The sequence below is a fragment of the Eubalaena glacialis genome, chromosome 1, assembly GCF_028564815.1.
Source record: "Eubalaena glacialis isolate mEubGla1 chromosome 1, mEubGla1.1.hap2.+ XY, whole genome shotgun sequence".
NCBI classification, from domain to species: domain Eukaryota; kingdom Metazoa; phylum Chordata; class Mammalia; order Artiodactyla; family Balaenidae; genus Eubalaena; species Eubalaena glacialis.
Genome location: NC_083716.1, coordinates 222,127,513 through 222,148,112, shown reverse-complemented (window position 1 = coordinate 222,148,112; position 20,600 = coordinate 222,127,513). Strand labels below are relative to the sequence as shown.

At 49.7% G+C, this 20,600-nt stretch overlaps 1 protein-coding gene and 1 long non-coding RNA gene across 6 annotated transcripts; both read left to right on the top strand.

Moving 5' to 3' along the window:
* Window positions 1-2,623: 2,623 nt before the first annotated feature.
* On the top strand, window positions 2,624-12,674 carry DNPEP (aspartyl aminopeptidase). Of its 5 annotated transcripts, none has more exons than XM_061187661.1 (15): window positions 2,624-2,681; window positions 3,286-3,379; window positions 3,464-3,552; window positions 3,648-3,761; window positions 3,946-4,071; window positions 4,289-4,419; window positions 4,715-4,790; window positions 4,903-5,010; window positions 5,751-5,828; window positions 6,815-6,898; window positions 7,924-8,084; window positions 8,486-8,525; window positions 8,971-9,072; window positions 11,997-12,164; window positions 12,535-12,674. In XM_061187661.1, exons 1-15 carry the CDS (start codon window positions 2,676-2,678, stop codon window positions 12,583-12,585), a joined length of 1,428 nt encoding a protein of 475 aa, XP_061043644.1. In that variant the 5' UTR covers window positions 2,624-2,675; the 3' UTR covers window positions 12,586-12,674. The 5 variants fall into 5 exon arrangements, with proteins under 5 accessions (XP_061043644.1, XP_061043671.1, XP_061043650.1 ...); XM_061187688.1 differs by lacking the exon at window positions 2,624-2,681 and adding an exon at window positions 2,688-2,869; XM_061187667.1 differs by lacking the exon at window positions 2,624-2,681 and adding an exon at window positions 2,799-2,819.
* A 3,391-nt stretch (window positions 12,675-16,065) lies between these two features.
* Window positions 16,066-17,890, top strand: LOC133100750 (uncharacterized). The gene is made up of 3 exons (XR_009702523.1): window positions 16,066-16,125; window positions 16,306-16,460; window positions 17,813-17,890. It is a non-coding gene; the product is annotated as an uncharacterized LOC133100750 (long non-coding RNA).
* Window positions 17,891-20,600: the final 2,710 nt, after the last annotated feature.

Here is a 20,600-nt window from a genome sequence, read left to right as displayed (position 1 = left end):
TGAAATACAGGTGATTTGCAATGCTGTGAACATGTACTCTTTTTTGTGATCAGAATGTTAAAGATTTTTAAGTCCCTCTCCCTTACCCCTGTTTGTATCCCTGTTTTAGCTCTTGTCACCGTCCTTGAGTGTGTCCCTTCCCCAGCAGCCAGCCTCTGGCTCCTCAGAGAACAAGAATGTTCTCTCCATGTTCCACTCAGCAGTGAAACTTTATACATAATGGCATTGCAGCGAATGGTTAGGGAATGCCATGAATTTAACCCATCACCTAGTGTGTATATTCCTGAATACTCCATTGCAATACCTACTCCTTTGAATTGAGGGCTGCAGGATCTTTCCAACTACTCCCCACTCCCCTGACATTCCTACTCCAGTACATAAACGGCAGATTGCTCCATCGACCTGTAATCCCTGGAATGTTGATAACAACCCTGGTAGCTGGCCCCTGTTTTGAACCTAGGGGCCACCAAAGTCCTGATCAGAATCGATGTGTAGGCAGGGGCCTGGGGTTTTATTTTTTTTAAACTAATTTTTAGTAGAGGATAGTTGATTTAAAATGTTGTCTTAGTTTCTTCTGTACAGCAAAGTGAATCAGTTATACATATACATATATCCACTCTTTTTTAGATTCTTTTCCCATATAGGTCATTACAGAGTATTGAGTAGAGTTCCCTGTGTTATACAGTAGGTCCTGCTTAGGTATCTATTTTATATATAGTAGTGTGTATAAGTCAATCCCAATCTCCCAATTTGTCCCTCCCCCCCTTCCCCCTTGGTAACCATAAGTTTGTTTTCTACATCTGTGACTCTATTTCTGTTTTGTAAATAAGTTCATTTTTACCATTTTTTTGGATTCCACATAAAAGTGGTATCATATATTTGTCTTTCTCTGTCTGACTTACTTCACTCAGTATGACAATTTCTAGGTCCATCCATGTCGCTGCAAGTGGCATTATTTCGTTCTTTTTATGGCTGAGTAATATTCCATTGTATATATGTACCACATCTTCTTTATCCATTCCTCCATCGATGGACATTTAGGTTGCTTCCATGTCCTGGCTATTGTAAATAGTGCTGTGATGAACACTGGGGTGCATGTATCTTTTCGCATTATGGTTTTCTCTGGATATATGCCCAGGAGTGGGATTGCTGGATCATATGGTAGCTCCATTTTTAGTTTTTTTAAGGAACCTCCATGCTGTTTTCCATAGTGGCTGTACCAGTTTACATTCCCACCAACAGTGTAGGAGGGTTCCCTTTTCTCCACACCCTCTCCAGCATTTACTGTTTGTAGTTTTTTTTTTTTTTTTTTAAGGAGTCTTTAACATTTTAAATTATTTATTTATTTATTTTTGGCTGTGTTGGGTCTTCGTTTCTGTGCGAGGGCTTTCTCTAGTTCTCATCGCGGTGCGCGGGCCTCTCACTATCGCGGCCTCTCTTGTTGCGGAGCACAGGCTCCAGACGCGCAGGCTCAGTAGTTGTGGCTCACGGGCCCAGTTGCTCCGTGGCATGTGGGATCTTCCCAGACCAGGGCTCGAACCCGTGTCCCCTGCACTGGCAGGCAGACTCTCAACCACTGCGCCACCACAGAAGCCCATTTTTTTTTTTTTTTTTTTTTTTTTTTTTAGATTTTTTGATGATGGCCTTTCTGACTGGTGTGTGTCTGGGGTTTTATTTATTTATTTATTTTAAATTTATTTATTCATTAATTTATTTTTGGCTGCGTGGGGCCTTCATTGCTGCGTGCAGGCTTCAGTAGTTGTAGCGCACGGGCTCAGTAGTTGTGGCACAGGGGCTTAGTTGCTCCGCGGCATGTGGGATCTTCCCGGACCAGGGCTCACTCAACCCCATGTCCCCTGCATTGGCAGGTGGATTCTTAACCACTGCGCCACCAGGGAAGTCCCTGCCTGGGTTTTTTAAATTGCTACTTACCACTCTTGACACAGGAATATGGGAATTGCCTCCAAGAACATATGGAGTTTGTCTTTTTCTGTCGTTTTAAGAAGGGCAAAGAATACAGATGTCAGAGTCAAATTCCAGATGTATCCAAACAGCTATGTGTGACCTTGGACAAGTCATTAATTTCTCTGTTGCTTAGGGACCTCCCGTGTAACGTAACATTTACCAAGAAAAAAGCCCAGTAAAGGTGTGAAAGTGGGTTATTCCAGGCCCCGGGAATCAAATTAATTGAGTCCAAACCCCACCTCTGCCACTTACCACCTTGGACAGGTTACTCGTCTCTGTATTTCGGTTTGGTCACGTATAAAACGGGACAGTAAAGATATAAAGTTGATAGGGCAGTGGTGAAGATGAAACAAGCTAGCACATTAAGCTTTATCATAAAGCTAAAACTTACTGTGAACCCTCCATGAACATTAGCCACGTTGCTTTTATTATCACCAGGGTGCCTGTGGAGAGAGAGAGCACTTTGTACAGCACCCGTCGGCCCAGGTGAGCTAGCAGGGACGTTTATACCTGGACTCCCTGACCCGGGGGAGGGGCGGGGGGCTGGCGGTTCCCGGCTGTCCTAGCACCTCCCGGTCGGCAGAGGGCGCCCGCTACCACCGTGGAGGGGGCGGGGCGGGCGGGGCGAGCGGCGGGGGCGGGGCGGGACGGGGAGGGCGGCGGGAGTGGAGGCGGGCCGTGCGAATGGACTCAGGCGCACGCGTAAGGCCATGCAGGTAGGTGGCCACCGCTCGCCCCGCACGAACTTCGATCGCAGACCCGGCCAGGCGCCCGCTCAGGCCCAAGCTCAGAAGCGCGCTTGCCGACGTGGGGGTTCCGCCCGACCCTAAACGAAACCGAAAGTCCGCCGCCGGGTGACCTTACCTTCCTGGGGTTGTTAAAGGGTGGCCTGCGAGACACCGAGGTGGAGTGTTCCCTAGAGAACAGGGCTTTGGTTCCGGGATGGGATCGCGCGCTTGGTACAGGCCGGCCCAGAGTTAGGTGCCCGATTGCGAGCTCGGAGTTTGGGAATTGACCGGGATTTCCAGCTGGTCGGGCACTTGGGGCGGGACTTGGGGGGCTGGGCTGAAGCTCGGATTCGGGGGCGGGCCGTCTGGGACGAGCCGGGCGGGGAGCGCAGCGCTGGTTGTGGTACTTTGGGGGTTGGTTGGTTGGTTGGCTGGAGGGCCGGCATCTGCGTCCCTCGGTGGGGAAAGGGGCGGAAGCAGAGGCCTGAGCCTTGGAAAGGTCACTTCGTGGGGATTGGCTGGGAGAGTTCCCGAAGCTTAGATAGATCAGGGGTCCTAGACCTCGTAGGAATCTGAGCGCCCCCTCCGCTAGGTGGCCATGAGCGGCAGGGCCCGCAAGGAGGCGGTGCAAGCAGCGGCCCGGGAACTCCTCAAGTTCGTGAACCGGAGCCCCTCTCCCTTCCACGGTGAGTGACCAGGGCAGCCGAGGCAGGTGGTGGCCGGTATGTTCTACCGGCTTCCATCGCTGTGAGAGGGTTCTTTCCCTACAGCTGTGGCCGAGTGCCGCAACCGCCTCCTCCAGGCTGGCTTCCATGAACTCAAGGAGACGGAGAGCTGGGATATCAAGCCCGAGAGCAAGGTACTAGGGTGGGGTGGGAGAGGCAGGAACCTAGGCTGGGGCTCGAAGTCCTGCGCCAGCTGGCTGGCTAATCCAACTCAAAACCGCCACCCCAGTACTTCCTGACCAGGAACTCCTCTACCATCATCGCATTTGCTGTGGGTGGCCAGTATGTTCCTGGCAACGGTTTCAGCCTCATTGGGGCCCACACGGACAGCCCCTGCCTCCGGGTAAGGAACTGGGGCTGTGCTGGGGAGGGGAGGCATCAGGGGGTGAGCAGGGAGGAAGACTTGTCACCCCCTTCCTCCACACTTGGGGCCCTTCTCTGTCACTTAGCTTGTCAACCGTCTGTCTCATCTCCAAATCATGTCGGGTGGCCTTCGCTGAATTCTTATTCCCCATCGTCCCACTCAGGTGAAACGGCGGTCTCGCCGCAGCCAGGTGGGCTTCCAGCAGGTTGGTGTGGAGACCTATGGTGGTGGAATCTGGAGCACCTGGTTTGACCGTGACCTGACCTTGGCTGGACGTGTCATTGTCAAGGTGGGAACTGGAGTTGCATCTGGGAGGCTGTCAGCTTCAGCTGCCTGAAGATTGACTGTCACTTTTCTTCAGGGAACCTGTGGAGAGCACCCCGGGGAAGGGGGGTAGGGGCAGTCCAGGTCAGAGGACCACCTTGGTCAGTCTGGCTGAAGTGGGGGATTTAACCAACTGCAGTTGGGGGAGGGCACCCTGGGCTGACCCGCCTGTTTGGCCACAGTGCCCTACCTCAGGCCGGCTGGAGCAGCGGCTGGTGCACGTGGGCCAGCCCATTCTTCGCATCCCGCACCTGGCCATCCATCTGCAGCGAAACGTCAATGAGAACTTTGGGCCCAACATGGAGATGCACTTGTGAGACTGGAGTGGAGGCTGTGGTGACTGGGAGGGGTAGGGTGTGGCACCAGTTGATGGAAGGGGCCCCGCTGGGACCTGGGAGACCACTACCTAACGGTGGCCACTGTCAGGTTCTACTCTTGGGACCCAGCTGATGTCCGAGGGCCCTCACAGCTCTGCCTTGTGGGGAGCGAGCTGGGAATTGAAGGACCAGGGCAGTTCCCCATCAGGGGATGCCTGAGCTCAGGGGTGTCCCGCCCTGCTGTGTCCTCCGGTCCTCCCCACACACACCCGCTCACGTGTCTCCCCACAGGGTTCCCATTCTTGCTACAGCAGTCCAGGAGGAGCTGGAGAAGGGGACTCCTGAGCCAGGCCCTCTCAGTGCTGTAGTAAGAGCCTCCTGCTCATGGGAAGGGGTGAGCAGGGGGGAAGAGACTGGTCCTCTGAGAAGGGGAGAGAGGGAGGAGCGGACCCTCCTCCCAGCATCCTTCTGCCCTGCAGGATGACCGGCACCACTCGGTGCTCATGTCCCTCCTCTGTGCCCATCTGGGGCTGAGCTCCGAGGACATCTTGGAGATGGAGCTGTGTCTTGCGGACACTCAGCCTGCGGTGAGGAACAGCTGCAGGCACTCGTGGGTGGGGACCTCTGGAATCCCAGCATGTCCCCTCAAGCGCTCATCACCTCTGCCAGTCCCCCAATTACTCTCATCCCTGTTTTCCCAGTAGACACCACCCTGCTCTGCTTCCAGGGTAGTGGGTCTCAAAAAGAGCAGGTTTCCCACTTCAGACTTGCCTACTTGACTGTGTAGGGTGGGGTTTGGGCATCAGCTTTCCACAGATTCCCCAGGAGTTTCTGCTACAGGGGTCCCTGTCCACTTTGACCTGTGCTGGCTCCAAACCTCTAAGGACAAGAGGCCTGGATGTGGCCCTCCTCTTCCTGGAGCCTGTCCTTGTGTCTCTCCCAGTTGCCGACAGTAGGAGATTGCTATGTCTTTGGACGCTCGGCCTTGTTTGAACATGCGCTGTTTCTGTTTCTCATCTGGTCTCCTCTGTTTATTTCCTTAGTTTTCCTTCTTTTCTTGTTCAGTCCCTCCCTTTTCCTGTCCCACAGGAACTGGTCACGAACTACGGGCCTCCACCCTCCCATCCCTCAGCTCCAGCCCGGCGCTTCTTCATTCTCTGCTCAGCTCTGCACAGCGGGCTCCTAATGCTTGCTCTAGGCCAGGGGCTGGGAGAGGTTGCACAAGGAACCAAGGAGACTCGCTCAAGCACAGGCCCTTTGGAGCTGGGAGTAGAGGGTGAGTCCGGGGGAGGGGATGAAGGTCAGGATGACTGTCCTGTCTTTCTAGGTCCTGGGTGGTGCCTATGAGGAGTTCATCTTTGCCCCTCGGCTGGATAATCTGCACAGCTGCTTCTGTGCCCTGCAGGTGAGGAGCCAGGGCACCCCCAGGAGTATTGGGGCGGGGGGACCGCCTCAAGCCCTATGGGTCATAAGAAGGCCCCTGGTGCAGGGTGGACCATGGGGAGGGGCCTAAATGCTGCAGCGTCAGCATCGCTCCTCTTGGCCCCATCCTTGCACTGGCCTGGGGCCAGGGGCTAAGGTGGGGGGAGGGCTGAGAGGTTGTTGAGGGCATCACAGTGTCTTGTCCTAACCCTGCTCCTGTTGCTTCTCCTTTAAGTTAATCTCTGCTTCACAGGAAAGGCTCTCAAATCCCATACGGCAATATCATCCTTCTATCTCTGCTCTCTGCTCGCCTTCCCCGCCAAGCCCTGGCTTAAGCCCATCCAGCCGTCTTTGAGCCTTGGGATCTCAGTGGTGTGGTCTCTATTCCTCCTGGTCACCTTGATATTCCCTACCATCTTTCTACCCTGGTTACTTCCCTCTCTTCCTCACGTCTCATCCCTGTTCGTCCCTCTGTCCTTTTCCTACTCTCCTTTGTGCCCCATCCTGTTCCTGGAGACACACTTTGGGCTGTAACTGAGACCAGAGCCAGACGTGGGACCCATATCCACTTGTTCAGCTGGCCAGCCAGTCACGGCACCTTGACGGAGTCACAGTCTCCTCTTTGGACCTCAGTCTCTTCGCTGAGGGCAATTAGTTTACGTGATCTTTGTGGTCCTTCTGACTTTCCAGGATTCTCAGCCCTTCCCCTCTGTCTTACACATCCTCCTGCCTTTGTGTGTGGGAGAACACTCAGAGAGGGGTTTCTCCCATCCCATTGTAAAGGGCCCTGCATGTCCTCTCACCAGGCAGCGCCCTGCGAGATGCAGGCCAGTGACAGCCTGAGCCCGCTTCACTCCAGCCATGACGGTGGGAAGCAGGCGGGCGAGTGTGAACCCCCGAGGTGCTGGTGGGCTGAGTTATGGAAGGAGGAGCGGGGAGGATGATTCTCTGGTTCTCTCCCCAAACTAGGCCTTGATCGATTCCTGCGCAGCCCCTGCCTCCCTGGCCGCGGATCCTCACGTGCGCATGATTGCCCTGTACGACAACGAAGAGGTACGTGAAGGGGTCTGGGGAGGGTCTCCTCTGGGGAGTCTTCTGTAGCCAGCCGTGTCCAGCAGCCACGGTGAGCCAGGGCTATTCTGGAGGCTCCAAAGACAGGTGGAACGCTGCCTGTGCTTCCTCAGCGCTCGGTGTCCCCTCTGGATCAGCACGTATCTGCTCTTAGCTTGACCACACCTCCCACGTCTCTCTGTGTGCCGCGTGGTGAGCTGCTCGAGGACAGGGGCTCTGCCCTTTCACCCTGGTGGCCCCAGGACTCAGCCCAGGCTGGGTCCTCTCCCTGTGTGCTTGGGTTAGGGTGCAGGCTTAGACGCCGTGGAAGAGCCTGCACAGCTGCACAGTTCTCTCCAGGTAACCGCACAGGTCAGAGTTAGCAGTTCAGGACAGGTCTCTGCCACCCCAAACACATGGTGTCCATCTCAGGGTCCAGGGCGGCTGTCCAGCTTCTGCTACCGTGTCTGTACTGAGTTAGGAAGGAAGAAAAGGGCAAAGGGGCAGTGTCCACCCATCCTTTTAAGGGCATGACCCACAGGTGGCATTCGTCACTGCCTGCATTCCCTGGAACTTGGCATAGCCACGTTTAGCTGCAAGGGAAGCTGGGAATGTCCTCTCTAGCTGGGCGGTCTGATGCTCAGCTACAACTCGGGTGTTCTGTTATAGAAGGGATCATGGACAGTTAGCAGCCTCTGTCACATGCATGAAAGAAGATTGACCAGTTAGGTGGGGCACCTGTGCTAAGCCCCAGATGTGAGGGTCAGCGGAGAAGGAAGGGAGCCAAGAAGGGAAGTAGACTGGAAAGTGCTATTTCTGCCCCGGAGATGGCCGAGGATCAGTTTGGCCCCAGCTCACCATCAGCTTTTTGGTGGCACAGGGTAGGGAAGTTGCTGATAACAGCCCACATTCCCCACCCACTGACTCAGTGGGGTCCTGGGCCAGTCTGGGTCGTGGGCCCCTCTGCCTGGCCTCCAGCTCCAGCCCCCGAGCACGGACCCCTAGAGCCAGGCCTGTGCTATCGCCAGGTGGGGTCGGAGAGCGCACAGGGTGCACAGTCACTGCTGACGGAGCTGGTGCTGCGGCGGATCTCGGCGTCGCCCCAGCACCTGACGGCCTTTGAGGAAGCCATCCCCAAGTCCTACATGATCAGCGCAGACATGGCCCACGCTGTGCACCCCAACTACCTGTGAGTCTCCCGTGCCAGGCACGCAGTCCTCACACAGCCGGAGACCCGAGCGTGACCTGCCTTCGGGCTCAGCCCTGGGCCTGGGCCTCGGCCTCTCCCCTTCCCCTTCCTCCTCATTCTGCCAGAAGGTTCAGAGGGGACTTCATTTTGACTGCTCCAAGGCTCAGCTGGGTCAAAGTCATGGGTGCCTAACCAATCCAAATAGGTTCTATCTGCAAATCTATCTCCCTCTGTAGCTGGAGGCTGCCTGGAGCACTGTGTTTAGTGTGATTCTCAGGTCCTGCCGGGCTGGGTGGGAAAGAATGCTGTGATCCATTAGTGATGTCTGCTATGGGAGAGAGGTGGGTGTTGACAGGCCCAGCTCCTGTTTGCCCTCCCCTTCCCTTCTCTGTCTCTTACAGGGACAAGCATGAGGAGAACCACCGGCCCTTATTCCACAAGGTGAGGAGCTCCTGCTTCTCCCTAGGGACTTGGAGGCCTGGCTGGTTCTGGGCCCTAATCTTGTTCCCTCTTGGCCTCTCACCCATCTCTGCCTCTCTCTTTTTTTTTTTTTTTTTTTAATTTAATTTATTTATTTATTTACTTATGGCTGTGTTGGGTCTTCGTTTCTGTGCGAGGGCTTTCTCTAGTTGCGGCGAGCGGGGCCACTCTTCATCGCGGTGCGCGGGCCTCTCACTATCGCGGCCTCTCTTGTTGCGGAGCACAGGCTCCAGACGCGCAGGCTCAGTAATTGTGGCTCACGGGCCTAGTTGCTCCGCGGCATGTGGGATCTTCCCAGACCAGGGCTCGAACCCGTGTCCCCTGCAACGGCAGGCAGACTCTCAACCACTGCGCCACCAGGGAAGCCCTCTGCCTCACTCTTGACTCCTGGTTTTGCTCTCCCCAGGGCCCTGTGATCAAGGTGAACAGCAAGCAACGCTACGCCTCAAATGCGGTTTCAGAGGCCCTGATCCGAGAGGTGGCCAGCAATGTCGGGGTGCCCCTGCAGGTGAGGGTGGGCCCTACCTGGGAAGGGGTAATGGAGGGAGTGGGGGGGCACAAGCAGATAGCTCCCCAATGAGGGAAGCCTTGTAGATAGTCTTTAGTGGGGTGTGTCCCAGTAGAGTGAGGAGCATTGGGGTTTGGATATAGGCAGAGCTGGGATCAGTGCTGGTTCTGCCATGGTGCTGGTCTGTGACCTTGGACTCGTCTCCTAATACGCCTTGATTTCCAGTTTCCACACCTGTAAAATGGAATTCAAGGTACAGTGTGCTCATGGCACATAGTGGGTTAGACCTGCCTTTTCCCTACCCAGCACCCCCAGCTCCTCTGTGTCTCTCTTACACACCCTGGCAGCTTCCATTAGAGAAGTTCAGGGCCGAGAAACCTGGAACTCATCGTCAATGGCACATCTAATCGAAGAGAACGAGAGAGAGAGATATGCAATATATAATACACATGTTAGGATAATACATATATCAGGGACTGGGGCTCAGGTGGTCCAGTGACAAACATAGCAGGCGGGTCCTGGTGAGTCAGGACTAGGACCCTGCAATCCTGATCCCCAGCCTAGGGCTCTCTCTGCTGCACAGTGCCACGCCTCCCTTGTAGAGCTGAGTTGTTCCATTCTCAGGAAGGCCTCTCTGAGGAGGTGACACTTGAGCTGAGACCTAAGTATTGAGAACAAGGCAGCTAGGAGCGAATACCATCCCTGCCAGAGGGAACAAGGGCAAAAGCTCCCAGGGGCACAGGAGTGAGCTTGGTCTATGAGGAGGAGCCAGAGCCAGAGTGGTGGAGCCAGGGTGAGAGCAGCAGGGGGACGGGGGAGAAGCCTGCCCAGGCCAGTCATGCAGGGCCTCCTAGGCTGTGGAAGGGTGTTTGGATTTTCTTCCAAGGCAGTAGGAAGATGTTAGGGGATTTTTCTTTAATGGCTTACAGCAGAAGCAGGACATGTATACTTTAGAAAATATAAATGGAAATGAGAAAATAAAACAATCCCCAGAGATTTGTGTATATTCTTCCAGATTTTTTTCTATGTATATACTTAACACACATTTTTTAAAAAATGAAATCATTTTAGATATATCTTTTGCTTTATTTTTTCACTCAGTATTCTCCACCTTTCCATTTCAGTGAATTTTTGTTTCAGTAAATTTATATCTCATTTAATGTACAGATCATTTTCAATTCTCCCCAGTTTTCCCCAAAACATTCTTTACAGTTGTTTGTCCCACTTTAGTTTCCAGTTCAGGACCACAAGTTATATCTGGTTGCTAATCTAGCAAAGCTGCACCGCCTCCTTTTTCTTTTTTTCTTTTTCTTTAAATAACATTGACTTGAAGAAACCAGGCTGGTCATCCTTTATAATTTCCTTCCTGGATTTGCTTCCTCTTGGCGTCATTGAGCTTGTGCCTCTAGCGCCTGTATCTCCTATAATCTAGAATTCATATCTAAAGGCTCGGTGGATTCAAGTTAAACATTTTTGGCCAGAAAACATCGTGACTGCTGTGTTCTTCATGCTGTGTCATCCACATATTATCTGGGTGATTCACTCTTAGCGATAATAAGATTGATCACCGGATTTGGGGGGGTGCCCTCAATCCCTCCACCATCTGGAGGTTTTTCTCTTTTGATTGGATAGTAAACCTGTACAAGTGATGAGTTCCCCATCAACCAGAAAGGTGCCTGGTTTTAACACCAACTGATAATCTTTGCCTAAATCCATAATTTCATTAGAGTTTACTGAAAAATGCCCCCCCCCCATTCTTTTATTCCTTTTACGTTTATTAGCTGTCGTTCTTCTGTGAAGTAGAGCTTTCCCCCATCAAGTAGGGCCATTTGGTTATTGTGAAGTATGGTTCCTCCTGGAAAGACAGGACAAATGTTATTCTTTCCCTTAAATAACCACTTTTCAAGGTGAGGTGTTTTAATGGCTGCCTCAAATGCTGGCAAATATGAGGATTTTTTTTTTCTTTTCCTTTTTTGATGATCATTATGTAGAATCATAGATTTTCATTGGTTCAGTTTCGTTGGTTCAGTGTGAACCTGGTCCACTGTAATCATGTTATTTCATGCTCAAATTGTCATGCCTTTGACCAGTGGGAGCCCTTTCAACATAACTCCTGTGGCCTTTGTCATGACTCTGGAAAGTTGTCTTGCATTTTGGCACAATAAGAAATTGCAGGCTCATCTTGTTCATTTCTCTCCCCAGACTTGGTAGCTTTTGATGGATACTGATGTTAGAGACCGAAGTCTGGCACCATGAGTGTTCATTGTTATTGGGGGCGGGGAAATGCTTTGGAGCCATTTCTATGGATGTGGCTAGGAAAAAATATATGTATTTTAAAAAACATGAGTTAATACTGTGATTCTCATTTTTTAAGCAAGAATAGTTATTACTTACTTTATTTGGTTTTGTAATTCTCTTTTCCCTTATGTGGAAAATCTTGATGTCTAACATCATATCATGATTTTCTTATTTATTTTTTTACCAGAATACAAATAAAATAGTTTAAAAATGCCAATAGCCATATATTTAAAACCACTAAGATTACTGAGTGATTTTTCTTTGTGTGTGGGTAGGGAGGGGTGCATGTTAAGGAACAAGGTGACGTAAAGGATACACATATTTTTTAAATCCCTCTGCCCAACATGTGGGGAATGGATTACGGGGGAGGCAATATCATGGTAGCTGGACGAGGGTGGTGGTAATGCAGATGCAGAGAATGGGACCAATTCAGAATCTGCTGTCCTTTGGGCCTGCCATTTAGTGTTGGCTTTGTGATTTTATGCTGGTCACATTCACCCTCCGAGGAGGTCGAAGTGGACAATGTACCAGACCCCTTTCAGCCCTGCAGTTCTAAGGTGACTTCCTCCTGGGCCTTAATAAACACACACCTCATGTTGCTCATGAACCTCTCCTCCTCTCCCCAGGATCTCATGGTCCGGAATGACTCGCCCTGCGGGACCACCATTGGACCCATCTTGGCTTCTCGGCTGGGGCTGCGGGTGCTGGATTTAGGCAGCCCCCAACTGGCCATGCACTCCATCCGGGAGACAGCCTGTACCACAGGAGTACTGCAGACCCTCACTCTTTTCAAGGTGACTCCCACCCCACCCATCACCGTGGCAACTGGGCTCCTTCCCCATCTAGTGCCTGGATTGGTTGCTGGGGCAACATCACCATCACTAAGTGGCTGGCCTGCGTCATGGGGGTGGTTGTCTTGGTGCTACCATGTAGGAAAAGAAGGGTCCCCATTCTTCTCAAGGCACAGGGGCCCTGATCAGCCCCCAGAGGATAATGAAATGTCAGAGAGGGGATCAGGGATGGGAAGCCTGGGGCAGTTGTCAAGTGTGCGTGAGGCAACTATGCCTTCCTCTCTAGCAGGGGCCGTGTTGGTGGACGGTGAGCAGTGGGGCACCCCCATCTGGTCTCTACTAATCTCAAATTCCATGTTGCCTACTATTTTAGGGCTTCTTTGAACTTTTCCCTTCTCTGAGCCATAACCTCCTAGTGGATTGAGGCCTCTTGGAAAGACTTCTCTTGCACTTGAGAGGGGAAGTTCTCAGCTGAGCTGAAGCTGGATTATTAAAGTGGATTTTTCACTCAAACTCATTCTGTTGTGCTTCTTTGGAGATTGGAGGCGTGGGCGTTCAGCCGGCTTAAACCTCTGGAACCAGAACAGACGGGGAAGTTGGGGTACAGGTAGAGGAGGCTGCAAATCCTGGGAGCCTGATGGAGGCCTGATTTCAAATCTCTTTTCTCTTTTTTAAGCTCATGCCTGAGTGGGCGGAGATGGTAGGTTCACTATGGGAAGGTCACTTCTTCTGCCATCCCCAGTCCTTCCCTTCCCAGAGTAGTTCAGGAGCCCAGCTCAGCCCTCTGAGGTCTGGGTGCTCAGCATTAGATGCCCCCAGAGCTGCCCTGGGCAGCCCAGGCTGTTTCTCTCCCCCAATCCCTCCCCATCTCTCCCAGGCACTGCCAAGAGAAGGACAGAGTCCGGGCTTCAGCATCACCCTGCATCATCCACTTCACTTAGCAGCCACTGGTGTTACTTAATTGTTAACAATTACCAAGAAACAATTATTACTGAAAAAAATCAAAATAGGAAAAGTCAATGTCTGCTTATAAACTCTTCTATCAAAATAATTGTGCTAACTGGTGTCTTTCCAAATTTTTGGATACCGATACGAAAATTAATTTTTATATAAATATGACCATTTAAGTTTTTAAAAACAATATGATGCATAAAACAATAATATTGCATGTGGGGTTTAAAATATATATGATTAAACTGTATGACCACGATAGCGCAAAACTCAGGAGAGATAAACTGGTTAAAGTGTGCTAAGTTTCTTGTAATGTCCAGGAAGAGAGTGAAGGAATCAGTTAATACTGTCCTTTGAAGTCAAGGATACATATTGTATTTTTTAAGAAAGCCACTAAAAGAATTTGAGTCTACAGCTTCTATTAGGAGTTGAATTGTGTCCCCCAAAAGATACTGAAATCCTAACCCACAGTACCTGTCAATGTGAAACAGTTTCCTGTTATTGGGAAATAGGGTCTTTGCTGATGATCAAGTTAAGATGAGTCCATTATAGTGGACCCTCATCCAATAGGACTGTGTCCTTATGAAAAGGGGAAATTTAGACACAGAGTCAGACATGCATAGAGGGAAGAAGATGTGGAGACACAGGGACAGTGCCATGTGAAAGTGAAGGATCAGGGTACTGCATATACAAGTCAAGGAATGTCAAACATTGACAGCAAACCACACGAAGCTAGGAAGAGGCAAGGAAGGATTCCCCAACAGGCTTCAGAGGGAACATGGCCCTGCCAACACCAGGATTTCAGACTCCTAAGTCTCCAGAACTATAAGAGAACAAATTTCTGTGTGTTAAGTCAACCAGTTTGTGGTACTTTGCTACAGCAGCCCTAGGAAATGAATATAACTTCAAAATAATTGAGTGAGGGAAATAGGATAATAAAAAGTGATCGGTCTATTCTGCAACTTCGCTTCAAATGGTTCAGCAAAACCATATTATGTATATATTTGTGTGTGATATAAAATAGTAAAATGAGTTGATAAAATAGTACAATAGGTCAAAAAGTATTGACTGTATGTGGAGAGACTGTGGGTGTTCATTGTACTATTTTTTTTCGAATTTTTTGTATGTTTGAACATTTTTATAGTAAAAATGTGGGAACAAATTTTAAAAATTCAATCCAAAAGGAGAAATGAGAAAAAAAGAAGAGGTGAAGCAATTGAAATCACTTAAGGTGGTAGACTGAAACCCAAATATCTCTAGTTATAACATTAATAAGTGGACTAATTATATCTCAAAGTTGTTACTTAAAAAATAAGTGGACTATTTTAGTTAAAATACAAAGATTGTCAGACTCGATAAAAAAAATTATAGCTGTTTACAAGAGACACACCTAAAACAAAAGGATACAGAAGATTGACAAAACATTACTATAGATTTGTCTGTTTTTGAATTCCACAGATTTCACATATGGAACCATATATACTCTTTTTTGGTCCAGATTCTTGGATTCCTTTTTTTTTTTTTCAACTTGTCTGGCTTCTTTTGATCAACATAGTGTTTTTGAGATTTATCTATGTGGTTGCATGTGGAAGTAGTTTTTTTTTTTTTCATTTTATTGCTGAATATTATTCCTTTATATACCATGGTTTCCTTATCCATTCTCTTACTGATGGTATTTGGGTTGCTTCCACTGTTTGGCTATGATGAAGAAAGCTCTTATGCACATTCTTATATATTTGTGGACAAATACTCATTATTCTTGGATATATACCTAGGAATAGAATTGGTGGGTTATAGGGTAGATGCATGCTTGTTTTTATGAGAAACTGCCAAACAATTTTACAAAGTGGCTATGCCATTTTACACACCCACCAGAAATGTATGAGAATTCCAGTTGCTCTACACCCTCACCAACACTTGGTATTGTCAGTCTCTTTAATTTTAGCCACTCTGTTGGGTGTGTAGTGGTAACTCATTGGATTTTTTTTTTTAACATCTTTACTGGAGTATAATTGCTTTACAATTTTGTGTTAGTTTCTGCTGTATAACAAAGTGAATCAGTTATATGTATACATATATCCCCATATCCCCTCCCTCTTGCACCTCCCTCCCACCCTCCCTATCCCACCCCTCTAGGTAGTCACAAAGCACTGAGCTGATCTCCCTGTGCTATGCAGCTGCTTCCCACTAGCTATCTGTTTTACATTTGGTAGTGTATATATGTCAGTGCTACTCTTTCACTCCATCCCAGCTTACCCTTCCCCCCGCCGTGTCCTCAAGTCCATTCTCTACGTCTGCGTCTTTATTCCTGTCCTGCCCCTAGGTACTTCAGAACCATTTTTTTTAATATTCCATATATATGTGTTAGCATACAGTATTTGTTTTTCTCTTTCTGACTTACTTCACTCTTTATGACAGACTCTAGGTCCATCCACCTCACTACAAATAACTCAATTTCGTTTATTTTTATGGCTGAGTAATATTCCATTGTATATGTGTGCCACATCTTCTTTATCTATTAATCTGTTGATGGACACTTTATTTCCCCATTTTAAAATTGGGTTATTTGTCTTTTAATTGGGTCTTCACCTTTTTGCATCAATGTTAGAATCTGCTTGTGAACTGGAGGAGGAGAGAGATTCAGGATAAAAAAAATATTGGATTCTCCTCCACCCCACCCCATCTACCTGGATTGAAGAGGGTCTGTAGTAGAAAACTCATGCCCCACATTGTGTAGCTGGATATACTGTGGCTTTCAGGAAAAGAACCTGGACTCGCCCATCCTAACTGCCTGAAACCAGGTTCCATGCTTTATTCTTCCAAGGATTCCAGAACTCTTTCCAGCTCTCCTCCCAGGAAGCAGATGAATTTCTTCCCCTATGCCTAGCTTGTCCACCTGTTTGTCCATTCAGTTTTTGTAGTCCTTTGAGGCTCTGCTCACCTGTCTGTCCACAGGTCCACAGGCAGCCTATTGCCCAAAGACTCTGCTCTTCCCTGCAAGTCTGTGCCAAGGGTGAGTGAGACCCAGAGGATGAAGAGGCAAAGGGTGAACGTGAAGAACTAGCAGAGAAAAGATAATGGGGAGGGGGGATAATCTGGGAGTGATGATGGAGAGGGTGCTGCTCCTGTGCAAGCGGGACCTTTGGAAGGCTTTTGGCCAAGATCCATGCTGATGCCGTTCTTGTGCCCGTAGAGGGACAGAGCCAGCTGGAGGCGTGGCCGACCAGGCCCCTCCAAGAGGTCATCAACCGGACCTTCTAATACTGGCAAGGTGTGCCCCAGCAGCTGGTGCCTCAAGAAGAGACTGGAAGAGCTGGAGGAGGGAGGCTGGACCTGTCAGCTATAGGGGTAAGGAGGGACTCCCAAATTGACATTAAAAGTTCCTTCCCTAGACTTCTCATCATACCCATCTCTGGAGCCTCACCTGCCAAGACCCTGGGCGACACAGGGGTGGTGGTCTCCCAGCCTTCGTAGGGGAGCTGGTCTTACCTGGATTCTTTAGAGGAGCATAGTAGAGGTGACTAGAAGTCCCTGGAAGAGGCCAGCATCCATCTCCTTGGGACTAGCCCAACCCCCTGGTGCTGTCCAAGTGCTCCTGAACCAGGAATCACGGGGTCCCCAGCTAGAACCTCTCCACCTACCTCCATATATCCTGGACTCTGAATTGGGGGATTGGGCAGCTCCAAGTGTATGGCAAATAGAAGACATGAAAGATGCGGATGGTGAGTGGGCAATGATTTCTTAAGAAAAAGTGTCCGACCCTTCCTGGAAGCAGAGTTTCATGGTTGCAGGGTTCAGAAGAGAGATCTGCTTTGAGTTTGAATTACCACTACTAATAACCATAGTGTCTAATGTGAAAGTAATGCCTTAGTGCTTTCAAGGCATTCTTTCCATCCTCAGCCTCATTTGATTCTCACAACAGCATCATTAATAAATTCCCATTTGATCACTTATTACATGCCAAGCACTGTGCTAAGAAACCTACATGCATAATCTCCTGTCATTCTCTCAACAACCCTATGAGGTTAGTCATTTCATGGATGAGAAAACTGACGCTTGTCAAGTTTAATTAAGTTTCCAAGAACAGGACTCAACTGCTGAGGTTGGCAGAAGACAAACTCCTGTACTCTGGATCCCTCCAATGCCCTGTGGTCCCTATGCACTTTGGGGAAAGTGGAAATTCTAGTCACACTCTGGCTTCTGGGATGGGCCCATCAAACTGTCCCAAGCGTCAACTCATTCCATCCTTCCACCATGATGTCATTCAAGATGTGAAGACTCGGAAGATGGAGCACATGCCCAGCCTCCATGCCCCAGAGACCTGCTCAAGGGATGGGCAGGCAGCCTTTCTCACCAAAACCACCAGGCTAAGATGTGTGAGGCCTGTGCACTACACATATCTGGTAGACAGAGCAGCTGGAAAGGGAATAAGTGTTAGGGCTGTAGGTAGGAGCTGTCAGAAGTCCAGTGAATAGAATGAAGAGAGGGCCTGTCTGATTTCAGCCAGAAGCAACCCCGTGATCCATTAGCGATGTCTGCAAAGGGAGGAGACTGGGAAGCACAGCTGCTATTTGCTGTTGTTCCCTACGGTGAGATTCCCTCAGGGATTTTGAAATCCTTCATTTGGGCCTCCTCTCTTTCCCTTTGAGTTCTTTCACCATTGTCTCTTCACCCTTGACTCCTGCCTTGCCTCCCCTCAGAGCCCAGTGACCAAGGTGAACTGGGAGCAACACTGAAGTGGTTTCAGAGGTCCTAAACCAAGAGATGACCAACCCCCGCAAGGCCTTGCTGCAGGTGAGGGCCTGGTCTTGTCTAGGAAGGTTGAGCCCACCAAGAGCCTGTTTAAAGAGGGGGGCAGGGTGAAGGAGGGGATAGATGTTGGCTGATAAGGAATGATAGGACTCCACTGAACCTGACGGAGAGCCTTCTGGAAGAGAGGGCCTGGAGGATGGGAAAGAACAGGGCTTTCAGTACAGACAGAGCCAGCCCAATCCTGGTTCTGCCGCTGCCCAGCTGTGACCTTGGACCCATTATCTAAAGTCTTCAAGTCCCTTCTTCCACAGCTGTGAACCGTGTATGGTAGTAATGGCAACCCTCGGGGGTTGCTGTGAGGATTAAAGGCAATGTATTGGTATGAAAAAATGCCTGCCAGTGGCGGCTGGATTCTAAGGGGGATTCTTCCTTTTCCCACTAGAGGGCGCCCCCACCTTCTCTGTCTCTCACAGACACCTTTACACATGTTTCAGCAACGGTGGGATGCAGGGGCTGCGGGCCTCTAGTGGCATGGGGTTCTGTAAGATCAAGCATAGGCACAGAGCTTGAAGTGCCTGCAGAAATCTACTTCAGAGATTTTCTAACTTAAAAAAATATATATATACATGTATAGATAGAGAGATGTGTATATATCTCTCTCTATATATACATAGATATATATACAGGCTTTGTTTTTCTAAGAAAATCTTGAGTATGACATGACCCTAATCTTCCCCTCGCCCATCCATCCATATACATTATGTGTATATACATTATGCTTTTGTCCTTAGTTCTTAAATGGGAGAGTCCCCAGAGCCCCTCGCATTCAGCCTCCTCCTTTCTCTCCTCTGTGGTGTTGAGGAAATTCCCTGAGCAAGATTTTCAGGCATCTCCTTGGGACCCTTGAGTTCTTTGGAGCTCAGATAGGAAACCTCCCACCAAGTAGGTACCATCTATCTTTACAGCTGAGAAACTGAGTGGAGCAGGACTAGCCCAGGTCCCAGCCTTCCCCTTCCACTGCCCCTACCCTTCCTCGCAAGCACCCCAGTAGAGGTTGGGCTGCTTCACAACTCAGACCTCTTCACACTAAGGACAGTCTGAGGAGGTGACTATTTGAACTTTGACCTAAATGACACAAGGAAACAGCTAAGGGGGGATCTGGAGGAAGAGCCCCACAAGCAGGGAGAACGGCAAATGCAATTGCCCTTAGGTGTGATGGTAGGGCTCTTAGGGCAACAGACAGCATGATGAGCTTGGGTCGAGGCCCAAGACTACTCAAGGCTTGTAATCTACAGACAGCATTTGGGTTTTATTCGAAGTGCACTGGGAAATCATCATGGGATTTTTTTTTTTTTTTTTTTTTGGCCACGCTGAGTGGCTTAACAACTGCACCGCCAGGGAATTCCCCAACATGGGATTTTAAAGGAAAGGAATAGGAAAATTTAAGCATTTTCTAAGACACACTCATGTTGATGGAAAATAGATTATGAGGGCTTCCCTGGTGGCGCAGTGGTTAAGAATCCACCTGCCAATGCAGGGGACACGGGTTCGAGCCCTGGTCCAGGAAGATCCCACATGCCGCGGAGCAACGAAGCCCATGCGCCACAACTACTGAGCCTGCGCTCTAGAGTCCGTGCTCCGCAACAAGAGAAGCCACCACAATGAGAAGCCCACGCACCGCAACGAAGAGTAGCCCCCGCTCACCGCAACTAGAGAAAACCCACGTGCAGCAACGAAAACCCAACGCAGCCAAAAATAAATTAATAAATTTATTTTAAAAAGAAAATAGATTATGAAACAGACAACAGTAGAAACAAGTAGACCTGTTTGGGACTATTGAGTTATCCAGGGGAGATCTGTTGGTACCTTGGACTAAGATCATGGCAACATTGCTGGGAAGCTCCTAGCTGGGCTCCATCCGGAGGCAGCCTGCACTTCAGAGGTGCTCCAGCCCTTCACCCCTTTCAAAGACACTGGTCTCCATCCCTGTCACCATGGCAGCGGGGCCTCTTTAGCTTGGATTGGCTGCTAGACCTCATCATTGGTACTGTGGCTGACCCTGTGATGGGGGCTGTTTACCATGGTTCTATCAATTATGTAAACAAGGAGCTGCCATTCTCCTCCAGGCTCAGGGGACAGACCAGCCCTGTGTCTAATGGAAAAATCCCCAGAACTAGAGATGGGCACCAGGGAAGGGCCTGCAGTCTGACAGTTCCTGAGTCACTAGTCTCAGGGTTTATTCAAGACTGCTATTGAGACTTGTTCTGAATTCAGTTGGAGGGTGAGGTGTGCGAGGGAGGGAGTGGCAACACCTGCCTCATGGTATTCATTGAAAATTCCTCGTTTCTTCCCATTTTAGGATGTCTTTGAGCTGTTCCCTAATCTGAGTCACAAGCTTGCAGCTGATTAAGGCCTCAGGGGAAGACTCCCATCCCCACACCTTCCCTGGTGCTTTCAAGAAGCAATTTCAGGCTGACCCAAATCTGGGTTATTAAAGCTGATTTTCAAGCAAACTCTTTCTACAGACTTGTCTGGAGGCAGGATGGGTGGGATTTAGACCCGACCACAGTCTCTGAGATGAGTGAAGTGGGATCCGAACACAGGGAAGCTTGGGGCATAGGGTACGGAGAGCACAGCCCCTGGTTGCACCGAAAGCCTGGTTTCAGATCCCTCCCTCCTCCCACAGACCATTTCTAAGGCGGGTAAAAGGCGAGGTGGAATTGCCGCTGGAATGAC

Bases quoted from the DNA above. Each gene is read 5' to 3' on its own strand.
- DNPEP (XM_061187661.1), top strand. The intron at 4,072-4,288 runs GTGGGAACTGGA...GTTTGGCCACAG, and splicing joins CTGGACGTGTCATTGTCAAG to TGCCCTACCTCAGGCCGGCT. The intron at 8,085-8,485 runs GTGAGTCTCCCG...TGTCTCTTACAG, and splicing joins GCTGTGCACCCCAACTACCT to GGACAAGCATGAGGAGAACC.